The sequence below is a fragment of the Clinocottus analis genome, unplaced genomic scaffold, assembly GCF_023055335.1.
Source record: "Clinocottus analis isolate CAN_PGR_092001 unplaced genomic scaffold, fCliAna1.0.p SCAF_11, whole genome shotgun sequence".
Taxonomy (NCBI): domain Eukaryota; kingdom Metazoa; phylum Chordata; class Actinopteri; order Perciformes; family Cottidae; genus Clinocottus; species Clinocottus analis.
In genome coordinates this window covers 8,306,001-8,318,724 of record NW_027175832.1, presented here as the reverse complement: position 1 = coordinate 8,318,724, position 12,724 = coordinate 8,306,001, and the positions used below count along the sequence as shown (strand labels likewise).

The window sequence follows — 12,724 nt, the reverse complement described above, 5'->3', positions numbered from 1 at the left end:
ATGGCTCGCACCAACTTAATGGCCTGCTTGTCCAGGGCCTTTCTGATACTCTCTGGAGAGAAGAGCAGAGAAAATTACATAATGTAAACACATAACGGAATGAAAAGCACCGCCCCGAGATGCACTCAGAAACACTGTAAAAAGCTTTTACGGTGGAAAATCACAAATTCAGGTAAACAGCTGGGTAAAGAATTAGGCGGAGGGATGAATAAATGAGTGGAGAAAACATTAAGAAGGCACCAATTTTTACTGAGGTTACCAATTCTGATATCCTAACTCAGGATATTAGGCGATACTGCACAGATACCAGAGCTCAACATTACACCTCGCTACATGGCCTATGAGGTCATTCCTCTGTTTGAGGTCACACGAGGACACGACGCATAAAGGGCGAATTATACTCTTGCAACTACAACTGCGGCTGGCCACGCAGTCGGATTGACGGACTCGTTTTGGTTTATAGTTCCCGTGCGTTTTTCATACGCCAGAACAGCAAGTGGCGCAACGACCGTTGAGAGTCGACCTGCACACCGACGATATATCCCTCCAGGAATTCACCTCCATCTGCGTGTCCTGATACTCCGTCAGACGGGTTATATAAATATATTTGCGGACCTCTTCAGTCAAACGTTCTACAACGGGATCAATTGTTTGTGTTTCTGCTATGGCTTTTAAAAACAGCGGTATTATGCTATGAAACCGGAAATGTGAGACTCAGAAAGGACGTGGTTAGCGGACCAATCACAGCCTTGTGGGCTTGCGTTACTTTGACGGATAGTCAGAAATTTGGGGTGACGCACGCAAGCACGCAAAATGGCCGATTTGACCACGCAAGGTCGGCCATGCGTGTCTTGCGTGTCTGTGTGCCTGCGTTTCTGCGTAAAACCCGAGTATAAATCAGTCTTGTGTTTGTGAAGGCCCACCATGCCGGCTGTACCTTTTTTATACAGACGTCGATCCAGCTCTGCTAAAAACCTCCGCTGTCGGCTTAGCGGCAGAAACAACCGTGTCCGTCCGTTCCGCGTTAATACCTTTTTTGCAGAAAAGCAAGGCGGCTAACATTCCCCCATTGGTAGCGCTGTGTGTAGGGGGCAAGTGGCAATGTCAACTGACAGCTTTTGTTTGAAGTATTACATCCAAATGAGTCAGATAATATTTGAATGTCTCTGTGCCCATATCTCAGTGAAATATGTTGATACTGACGAAGCTGTCGCCGTGTTTTTTCTTTGATCTTCAGTTTAGGGATGGACTGGTGGGTTTTTTGTGCACATGACAGCTGCACAGGGGTGAACAGTCAGAGATGAGGAGACGTCTACAAAGAGACAAACTTGAGGATGCGCATGCACACACACAGCTGAGGAGGAATGAATTGGTTATTTTTAGCTTTAGAGAAAAAAATAATAAGCTGCCCAATTCATCTCAATAGAGACCTAGCACTGCAATCTTTAGGGACCTCAGCTTCACCCCACCACAATGTCCTACTGAAGCTCAGTGAACCACACCAGAGGCCTCCTCTATTTACATCTCTTCACAACAACCAACACAATACACCTGCTTCTTTATTCACAAACACAATGTCAACCTATATCCTCAGACTGCAAACATGCACATATGCCTGCCGGCTGTGTGATTATTCGCAGTCCAAATATCAAGCGCAGGGGGGGGGGGCTAAACGTGAGCCCACCAGATGGAGATACTGAGCGTCATGCTGTGTCACGATCCTCCATTGTGTCACAATCTGACAAACTCTCTTGCCGTGAGTGCTGCACACTAAGAATTCTCACTTTCCGGCATCCGGCAACAGCCATAAAGTTGGCTCGCACGCTTGAGTGAGCAGCAGCAGTTGCAGGGAGGAGGAGGCTGGGGATGGAGTGTGGTGGGGAGGGGGTGAAGAGTCTGTGGATCACACCGGCAGATCGGAGGGATCAGGCGAAGACAAACAGAGAGTTATTGACGTTAAGCTGGGTAAGACCCAATCACTTAAACCTTTTAACACACTCTGCAGCGTCCCCGGGGCCTGCTAGTGTGACCTCGGCGTCTGCTCTCAAAAGGGGTGAGGAAGGAGCAGGGGAGATGAGGAGGAAGAAGAAGAAGTCCCCCTCTTTTGCACTTTCAATTCCTTCTCGTATCTCCACTGCTTTTTTGACAATTTGATGGATTGTCCCCCCTCTCCCCAATCATCATGAACCCAAATCCCCCTTGTCCTGCACTAGCAGGTGTGATAATGGTCTAAATCCCTCCACGCTCTTATCACCAGGCCAGACAGACGGAGCTTGACCAGGTCGAGCTGGTAAACAGCGGGATTTAACTTGCAGCGTCTGGATAATTAGCAGTGAGAGACACACACACACACACACACCTTCTTAAACACCACACCACCTATACGTGTTGGTGCGCGTGTGCGTGCTACACTGTCTAAGCAAAGCGCGAGAGGCTCAGCGTGTGCGCAGCTGAACCCATGCTGCCCGCTGCAAGCCAAGCGCTCCCAGTCGCACAATAACTCCCACGCGCACGGAGAGAGAAACATGAAAAGAGAGGACAACTCCTAATGAACGCGCGCGTAGCAACACTTAACCTAAAATAACAGGACCCCTGTGCGCGATAAATCCCTACGGCGGATCTTTAGCCTATGCCAAATCAATCGGAAAGTGAACACTCTCCGCTGCGAAGATCGATGGGATTACAATCTCCGCGAGCTCCAACGGCCATTCAGCCTCGGGAGGCATTTCCTGCGGCGATAACTGCTTCCTGAATCAAACGCGCTGGAAAGCAGATTGTGAGAGGAGCCGAGTACAAGCAAACTAACCCTGCGCGTCCTCAAAGACGGGTGAAACATACTTCCCGGAAGAAAAGAGGAAGAAGAAGAAGACAAAAAGAAAAGAAAAAAACTCATGCTAGAGCTCACCTGTAATTTCTCTGCTGACGTTGACGAAGCCTGCCGTTGAGGTCTCCTTTGAGGCCATGGTGCGCTTCTCCCCGCAGGTCCGGCCGCCCTTCTCCTTCCTCCACTCGCCTCTTTCCCTTGTTGTTATTATTACTATTATTGTTGTTATCCTCTCTCGGAGCCTGCAGGTGCTCCAGGCGCAGCAACAGTCCGGAATGAGTCCGGTGTCCGGTGTGCAGAGATACTGTAGTGCGCACTGGCAAATACCCGAGGAGCGCCTCCGACTTCAGCGCTCAAGCGCATGAGAAAGAGGGAGGGAGAGGAGGAGGGGGGGATAGGGAAGGATGGAGAGAGAGAGAGAGAGAGAGAGAGAGAGAGAGAGAGAGAGAGAGAGAGAGAGAGAGAGAGAGAGAGATGTAAGGGTTAGAGGTTGTGCCATTATACTTTCATCATTTTGTAAAAAAAAAAATAAAAAAAAAGATCATTATCAAAGTCCCCAAAAGTAAGGGGTCCCTTCAGGTGAGATCCTTTAGTATTGAATTGAATGCAAAGTGATTAGTGGTCCAGACTTGCGTGTCAGTCCCTCGTCTCATCAAGGCTACAAAATAAGATGCGTGTACTACAGAGACCGTTTCATTGATAAGGTTTGGATTAGTTTGAGGGACCCCAGCATGACTGGCTAAAGAGGATCTGGATTCATGAGCAATAAACAACGGGGTGCTGATAAGCATTGGCGGCAAAGAAACTCAGACGGATCAAGTTCGTAAATCAGAACGGCAGTAATGAGAATGATCGATCAAAAGAAAAAAATAATCAAGGAGGGTTTCAACTGAAAGAACTATTACCCCTCGTGTCTGGTGCTCCCTGATTAACAAGATCCAAAATGTATTACTGACAACACTAATGAGCAAATCTATCCAGACTTTAAGGCTGCAATTTTAAGATGTTATCATTCTTTCATTAGCAGCTGTTTTTAAGAAACCCCAACAAAACCCCAACCAATTATGAATAAATGAAAAGTAAATACATTAAATTTTGTATTTAATTATCACATATTATTTATTACTTTAAAACTAAATTGTAATTGGCCTCATTCTTTTCCCCAATGAGTTTTCATGACAGTGGAGTTGTCATGGTCCCGCCCCCTTACACGTCAGCCAATCACTTAGCAGCCTCACCGACCGCTCCTCAGCTAGCCAACGTTAGCTTTCGCTCCAGCAACTGCAGACGTGTCGTTGATAAAACTCAGAGGGGTTCACCGTTACAGTACAATAACCAACCTCTTGTTATATGTATTTTAACAATGATACACAGGGTACCTAACCAGCCGACTATCTAACTAGTATATGAGCTTGTATGTAGAACTCAAGTTAACGTGTAGAGAAAGTGATAACATTAGCCGCTAGCTAGCTGGTCGATTCGGTGTTACCTTCGCAGCGCGGGGATGCCAAAGACGTTCCCAGAAAAAGACACACAACTCTGTGAATATTAAAAACACGCACAGACTAACGTTGCCCAAAACCACCACATCGTTCACTACTTTACCTATTTGAGAATTACTTCGGGCACCGCCGAAGTTTTTTACTTTGGTTGTTGTAACTAAATTGGACAAACTAGTCTGCCTGGGGGGGCCGAGGGCACATGTCACTGACTGAAAGAGTAGACAGGGGCGCGTTCACTGATGACGACACCACTGTCACGAAACTTGACGTGACAAATAAATTACCTTCGAAAATATATTTCAGAAATAACTGTAAACTCCTTTCGTAATAATATGTGTTTTAATTAGATTTAATTTTTGTATAATGTATTGGTCATAATGATGTTCACTATATGCATTCTAGGATGATATATATTTCAGAATGTTACTTAGGAAATAGTTCAAGTACACTTTATGTACATCTATATTTTCTTGTTGTTGTATGTTATGTATCTGTATACTTTTGTTTGCAGGAAATCCTGACCAAAATTGCCAGGATTAACATTGATTCACACAAACAGATAACACAGTATGATATAGAATCAGAAGAAAAACATGCAACGTAATTTAAAACGCATGAATAATGTTTCCAATACAATCCTAAAGATTGTCATCCCATAGAAGCAAACTTATATTTCACATTAAAACAACCCGAGCACTGTCTAAAGCCATAAAAGAAGAAAAAGAAGAATAAAATCTAAACGCAATTCGATGAGGTTATCGCATCAAGATTCTTATCGGCAGACAGAGGAGCAGACTTTCCGCAACAGTATTTATAAAGCTCGGGGTCTGTAATGGAGCTACAAGTCTGATCAATACATTGAGGTCAGGCTACCTGGCTTTTTAATTTCCTTCTGGACTACTGATGTCTGGTAATGCTTGGCCAAAATCCTTCTGCCGGATAAACAGAAAGGTAAACCTGCATTGCCTAAATAAAAGAAAAGTCCTGATTTTTAATCTTTAAAAAAAAGAAAAATATCCATAGTTAGATCAATAGAAAGGCTTTAAAGTGTCGAAACATTAACTTGCATTCATGTGTTCCCCTGTGTGCCTTTTCTTTTTCCTTTGACAGAAAAGAAGTTATTTGAAGGAATTTTAAATAGCTCTTCACGGAAAAGTATAATGGTCTTTTATTGTGTCGGAGCAGAAAGTAGATTTGATTTGATGCTTTCTTTGATAAATCTGTTTTCATGGCAATATTTCTGTAATGATGTGAAGACATTGAAGGAATGGAGCCATATATCAAACAGTTTCATTCAGCGCCTTTCTCCTCGGGAGTTGCAAGATCACCACTCAGGGCTGTGATGGGATTTGGGACAGAGGATTGGGAGGACATGCAGGTCGAAGCTCAAGCTTTAAGTAACAATGATGTACGATTCACGCGCTCATCTGAGTGGCTGCTATACTTGTCAATGTCATCGCGTATGCAATGCAGTTCAACTGCGGTTTTTTAAATGTATTTTTAGACCAGGATTTTATTTTTATTTTAACCATTATTAGTCCCACACACGTCCCCATCCTGCCATGACAAACGTGCTCATGACGACACAGATGGGTGGGGTGGTTGGAGGGTGCAGCTGCGTCTGGTGTCATTTACAACAACAACCAAATAAATTGGCCCTCAAGCAAAATAAACACGCAAATTTATGCACGCGTCTGTGTAAAGTTTGCGCGCGTGTGTGTGTGTGTGTGTGTGTGTGTGTGTGTGTGTGTGTGTGTGTGTGTGTGTGTGTGTGTGTGAGAGAGAGAGAGGACCTTTGTGTCTTGATACTTCACTCTGATGAAAGAAGACCCAGCGGGGGGGTAATATGCCAGAGAGAAGGAGGGGGGGCTGGAGCCAGGTTGTATCGGGTTAAAAACTTCAGCACCGTTCAAAGATGCACTTGAAAGGACGTCCCATTATTTATTCATCAGTGCAGCATCTCATAGACCGGAGTCGAGATGTTCAATATGCCCTCAATTACGAGTCTGCTCGGTAGCGGATGTGTGCCTGCATGACTCTGCTTACATAAAACAATGCAAAAGCTTTTTACTGCTGGGTTTAAAGCAGAACAACAAAAACAAAAAAAACCCAACTAAGAACACTCGTTTGTTGAAAATCTGTTTGTGCTCAACTTTATTTGTTGAACAAAATTCCTGCAATGGATACATCACAAAAGGGAGAGAGGAGCGGGTATAGAATTGCAAAGTATACGATAAACTACAGAAGACAATCTGTGCACAGAAGAAGCAATATGATTCACGCATCACAGTTACATTCAGAGGAAGAAGAAGATAATACACTGGCAACCTCATCATACCAGCCAGAGGATGTGAAAGCGTGGGCAGCTGCCACATCAATGTTCTTCCTGATGTCGGTAATAACTCAAGATGATGCTTCAAAGCAGGTTCCTTTTTTTTTTTTGTATCCGTCTCCAGCATTCACCACGGGGCTGGGCTCCCCTGCCTCCCAGCTCTCGGGCTGCGGCAGCAGAGCTGTGGCGCACTGCCCTCGTCTGGTGGAACGCTGTTAACGTCAGAGGCCACGGACACGTGCGCCCGTTTGACGTCAGAGGCCACGGACACGCGCGTCCGTTTGACGTCAAAGGCCGTTTGCTCTGAGTTGGCACGTGCTTCCAACCGCGAGGTTGACATAAAAAAAAAAAACAGATGCTATCATCATACCACAGTGTGGGAAGAAGTACTCAGGTTCTCAAAGCACCAATTCAACACTGTAGGAATACTCCATTTAAAGTAGAAGTACTTGTATCAGAATCATACTGAAAGAAACACAATCAACGGTTCTTATAGTACTTTTTCAGCTTGTTTTTGATGCTTTACGTTGATTCTTTTGGTTGAGCTAGTTTCGCTACTTTGTCTCGTCTGTACATACTTATATTTCCTTGTACTTTCATATACTGTGTATATACGTTGCATTTTTGCAAATGTAATATGCCCTCCTATTTTTTTGTATTGTGTATGTTGAATATTGTCATAGTTTTATGTCTCCTAACTTTGCTTGCTGTGCAACCAAATTTCCTCTTGGATGAATCTCTCTCTCTCTCTCTCTCTCTCTCTCTCTCTCTCTCTCTCTCTCTCTCTCTCTCTCTCTCTCTCTCTACTAGTAATTTAGTCCAGTGGGTCCCCAACAGGGATCAGGGCCAAATATGGTAATAAGCATCATAATACAGTATTTTAACCAAACTGAAAATATGTTTCACATGATGAGATGTTTTATTTTGTTTGTTGTGTTACATCACTTGTTTGAGATTGCTGCATGAACAAAGGGTTTCTTACCTCTCTTGCTTCATTGTAGCTTTGTAGAAAATGCTTTTTGTCATTTGTCATCCTTAATCGTGTAGCGGGACCACGGGGGGAAATTAGTTGTTGAGCGGCACATTTGCACTGATGTTCTTGACATCCATGTTGATTAATGCGCACTGCCCCACTTAAATGATGGAGACAAAGTATAGCCAAGTTTCTATTCTAGTTGCTGTTGTTTGAATGAAACCATGCAAGGGGTTTATAAAGGGTTTGGACGTCTCTAGGTGGAGCTGCTGAAGGTGGCAGTATACATAGAAACACTTGGCAAAACACACACACACACACACACACACACACACACACACACACACACACACACACTTTTGTGATGTCTAACTAGGGGATGCGTTGAACAGCTAGTGGCCTTCAACAAAGCAGAAATCAGATTTTCACACCTCCTTTCTGGCTGTGAATAATGTACACGCACTCGGTTGCTTTCCACCACTACTATCCCACGAGCATTTTCCAAACGGACCCGAGGGTTTGACCCCAAGGGCACACATTTTAGTCGACCCTTAGGGCAATGACTATACTTGAGAAACCACAACAGCCAGTTGCTGAACGAGCCCGCCAATCAAGAGGGAGTGTGAAACAGCTGGGGACACACACACACGCACACACACACACACACACACACACACACACACACACACACACACACACACACACACACACACACACACACACACACACACACGCCTCTGTCGAGGGCTCCCTGCTGTTTCAAGGCTTCAGTTCGGCCGATATTCCTCTTTACTGCATTGGCGCCTCAAGAGAAAGAAATAAAGATAGCGAGTCGGTGACTTATTACGAACACGAAGGGATCGCTTATAAGACCGGAGAGTGGATAACAGCATGAGCCAAACTTCTCCGGCTTTCTATCTCACGGCTCCACTGATCTGTTAATGTCACACACACCAAACAGCAGAGAAGCGTATTGATTGGACATGATGCCTGAAGGGCTTCGCTGTCCCTTTTTTCTTCTTCTTCTTCTTCTTCTTCTTCTTCTTCTTCTTCTTCTTCTTCTTCTTCTTCTTCTTCTTCTACTTCTTCTTCTTCTTCTTCATTCCTCCCAGACGTCTTCGAGATCTTAGATGTCTTATAACAGGCAAGATTTGACATCATGCCATAGTGGGAACACTTCACTTGAATCATTTTCAGAAGACATCAGGGGTTTGAAACCATTTCACGGTCACATCTTTCTTTCTTTTAGTTGCAATCTTAGATGTGACAGAGATCGTCGCTGAGCTCTCAGACCCTTTCGGCGGTATCTTAGAAATGGAACACAGCCGGAAATCACACAAGTCTAAATGCTATAAGAAAGAGGCTGGAAAGAGGTGGATGTGGGGGCTAAGTGGTAAGATACATGCTGAGTGTTGGAGAATAAAGAAGGGATGTGAGCCAAACATAAGGTTATACATAGTAATATAATATACAGCAGGATAATAAATCAAATAAAGTGTTGGCTTCTTGTCTAAACCAGTGGTTCCCAACTGTGTTTTTTTGTTGCAGCACCCTGAGGTGCCTCAAAGACAGGACAATGGTGCCACCAGCTCAGTTCACTTTATTTTATTTTCCTTTTGTTGCGGTTCATTTCTAATAGTTTCACCACATCGACGTGGGACATTTACACACTGGTGTATTATACTTTCAAATATATAAAGAAACAAGCCATAAAATTGGTGATCATTTAATGGAAACAACAGTGTTATGCCTGAAATTTATCTCCTTGAAATTGATGACAGTCCAATTATATCACATATTTTGTCACCTATGTTATTTATTTCGTTAGTTCATGAGAACATACCTCTCTCAACAGATACCTATGGTGCTCGCACCCAGTGTGTTGAACGTCATGAAGGGAAAAAAATAAACTTTTAAGGGGTGGCAGGGTTTAAAAAACCACAGGTCTAAACTTCCACAATGCTCCATTAAAGGAGCAGAGTAAAGATTCAGAGGGATCTGTTGGCAGAAGTGGAATATGATATCAACAGGTATGTTTTCTTTGGTATATTATCACCTGATAAAAAAAGAGTAGTTGTGTTTTTTCGTTACTTAGATCTACATAGGGAGCAGTTCCTCTTCACAGAGTCTGCTACATTGCATCGCCAAGAAACTACAGCAGCCCGGAATGGACAAACCAAACTTTCAAAATGACTATTCACCTTTTCTGCATCGCTTGCCGTAGTTCTCCTCCACGCTTGGCACAAGAAGTTTAATTTAGTTGCGATCTGTAACCTCACCGCGAGAGGTCGGCACATACATACTGGCCCTTTACGTTGCCTTCTAGATGTAGAAGAACCATGTGATTATTGTTAGATAAGCCAATCCCCAAATCTACATATTCAGGGACTCAGACTTTAGGGTGCCGTACCATAAAGTCTGTGAGAGTTTGAGGCTGTCCGACTTTCCCTATTTCACAATTCATGGCAAGCACAGGTGGACAAAGAGATCTTAGCATATGCACATGGGTGTTCAGCCTGGAAATGTAGATTTACCCAGAAACATCGAGGATTGAAGATGGAACATAAAAACACATGAAATCAGACGAGAGATTATACGAGAAAACATGTAATTTTGTTATTCAAGCCAAAACACAAGTAAATAGATTATTTAAAATGACCTCTCATCTCATGAGGAAAACGCCTGGAAGAGGTCCAAATCGGGGAGATAGATACTCACAAATGTCCATAATATTTTTTGACGTTGTCATGGTAACGGGGTATGCTGCATCAAAGTGCCGTTTGATTATTATAGCCTCTCACACTCAACCCTATACCAGGGGACATCATGAAGTCCCGGAGGGTTCAGGGCTGAAAGGCCTGAGGGGAGGCACTGGGCCGTTCAGCCCAGACAATATGGCTCACTTGAAACCAAGGCATTAGCATAATTCACTTTTAGGACCCCTTTTGAAACGTTGAAAGTGACAAATCTATCGATTTCTAGGCAAATTTGGGCCTTTGCTTGAAGACCGCCAATAAAAGTGGCCGGTAAATCTGCAGGCCTTCTCGCTGTGAGTCAGCGAGGGACAGAAAGCCTTCAGTTAACCAAAGAGCAGCCAGACGGAAACAAGCGCTGGCATCCACAGATATATATATATATATATATATATATATATATATATATATATATATATATATATATATATATATATATATATATATATATATAACTTCCTGGTTCTTGGCATGAGAGGAAGGTTTTTGGAAAATATGAGGTTAAAAGTGAAAAAGGCAAGCGACAGCATGAGAGGTTGTAATGGATTCAAAAGGTCAATAAATGTATCCAAAGTGAAATTACAATAGGTGCACAGCTCACATTAGTTAGTTAGTGTGTGTGTGTGTGTGTGTGTGTGTGTGTGTGTGTGTGTGTGTGTGTGTGTGTGTGTGTGTGGTTAAGAGTGGCACACAGTAGTTAAGCACACTCCATTTAACTCCACAGCATGGTTTTAGAAACAGCTCAGGTGGAAGAGTGGGCAAATGTTAATGCGTTCCGGGACGGGAAACCACGGGTGTGTGATCGTCGGTTGCTGTAGACCGCTCGTTGGAATGATCACAACGTGCACCGCGGTGGGTTATTACAGCACCTGCAGCGTTTAAAAAGTCTCCCTGGGCCTGCATGTCGTCTCTCTTCAGTCCGCCGTAGGAGCATTCAGACGAGTCCACGAGCGGCAGAGGTTGCAGTAGTAGAAAAAGAGGGATAAGTGCTGCGCGCACACACACACATCATGGATGCATCCGCCATTTGCTCTTGGCCCTCACTGCGCTCCACAACGGACACGTGGAATTCAAATGTGTTTTTGTTGTGAGCGTGACTTTATGTGAAGCTGTATTTGATGTTTTAACATATATACACTGATAACAAGCCTTGATCTGAAACATTCGTGATCGCAATTAGAAAGATTGCAATGAAAAACCAAAGATGGAAGCATTGGAAATCATAAGCATTTAAAGGCAGTATTCCTTCACATCTGTGACCAGCCCAGTCAAGCGTACCTGCAGTCTCTCATTCGTTTACTCATTAATTTTATTTGCCCATCTGTTCCTTCTCTGGGGCTGGTGCCCATCCCAGCATGCACAGCATAGGAAGCAGGACTAGATCCACCACACGGTGTAATCTGGGAGAAATTGAGTGTAGCTTTGTGCGTCTGAACGCACTCTTAACAAACACAAAATGTACGGCATCGGGCAAAAACATAACGCCTCATTCCGTTCAAGATGAGCGGAGCATAGTTAATGCAGTTTCATTCTCCGTGGAGCCGGACGTGCATCCTGAACACGGAGAGCAAACTAGCGCTGCAATGAAAACTTAATTTGGTGTGTAAATGCCCCAAAACAGTTGACTCACTCCTCACAATAGAACAGCAGCAGTTTGTCTCCAGACACCAGAAAATCACATTTGTAATCATTTACAGCATTTAGCTATTTACACCTTTGTGAATTATGGGCCTCCTAAAATGAAAAAAAACTCATTCAGCCTTCCTGTGTTTACACACAGACTACACACACTTTTGTTTTTATCATGATTCTTAAAAAAAACTAAATAATAGAAAGTCACTAGAATCTAAATATGGAAATGTTAAGCACATCAGCTGAAGAATTAAGGCTTAATTCTGATGATTGATTTTAAACAGAAATGTAATGATTTCCTATAAAAGCGATACTGATTTTAAAAAAAAATTCTTTCCTTCATTTGCTTTGTTATCTTACACAATCTCGCAATTATTTTGTCTTCTACACTCATAGTATCATAGTTCCTGTCTTAGATGGAGATGTCTCTCTTTATTCCTGAATATTGAATCCCATGTATTTGTCACATACACAATCATGACTATCTCACGATAGATATCTCTATGTAGATATCTCACTGTGGCGTGACGATACATTCACGTTTTAAGTACAAACTCTAAATTAGTTCAACATTTCAAGAGATATCACTTCGTGTTTTCACAGCCACAAGCAGCAGCCTGTAGCTCCGTGAAGCAACCAGAAAAAAAGGGAAAAGAATCTGATGAAAATTGAAACAATATACCCAGTTCATAGCCTATAACATGCGAG

The 12,724-nt window shown here is 43.3% G+C and overlaps 1 protein-coding gene across 4 annotated transcripts in view; it reads right to left on the bottom strand.

Moving 5' to 3' along the window:
• carmil3 (capping protein regulator and myosin 1 linker 3) overlaps nt 1-4,528 on the bottom strand; it is a 75,168-nt gene extending 70,640 nt beyond the window's left edge. For all 4 annotated transcript variants that reach the window (XM_068568606.1, XM_068568635.1, XM_068568626.1 and 1 more), the window contains exons 1-3: nt 4,430-4,528; nt 2,906-3,168; nt 1-52 (exon numbers count right to left, since the gene is read on the bottom strand). The exon at nt 1-52 is cut by the window's left edge and continues 43 nt beyond it. In XM_068568606.1, the coding sequence (XP_068424707.1) occupies nt 1-52; nt 2,906-2,963 (110 nt within the window). In that variant the 5' untranslated portion in view covers nt 2,964-3,168; nt 4,430-4,528. The remainder of the gene's footprint in view (nt 53-2,905; nt 3,169-4,429) is intronic.
• Between the last annotated feature and the right edge of the window lie 8,196 nt (nt 4,529-12,724).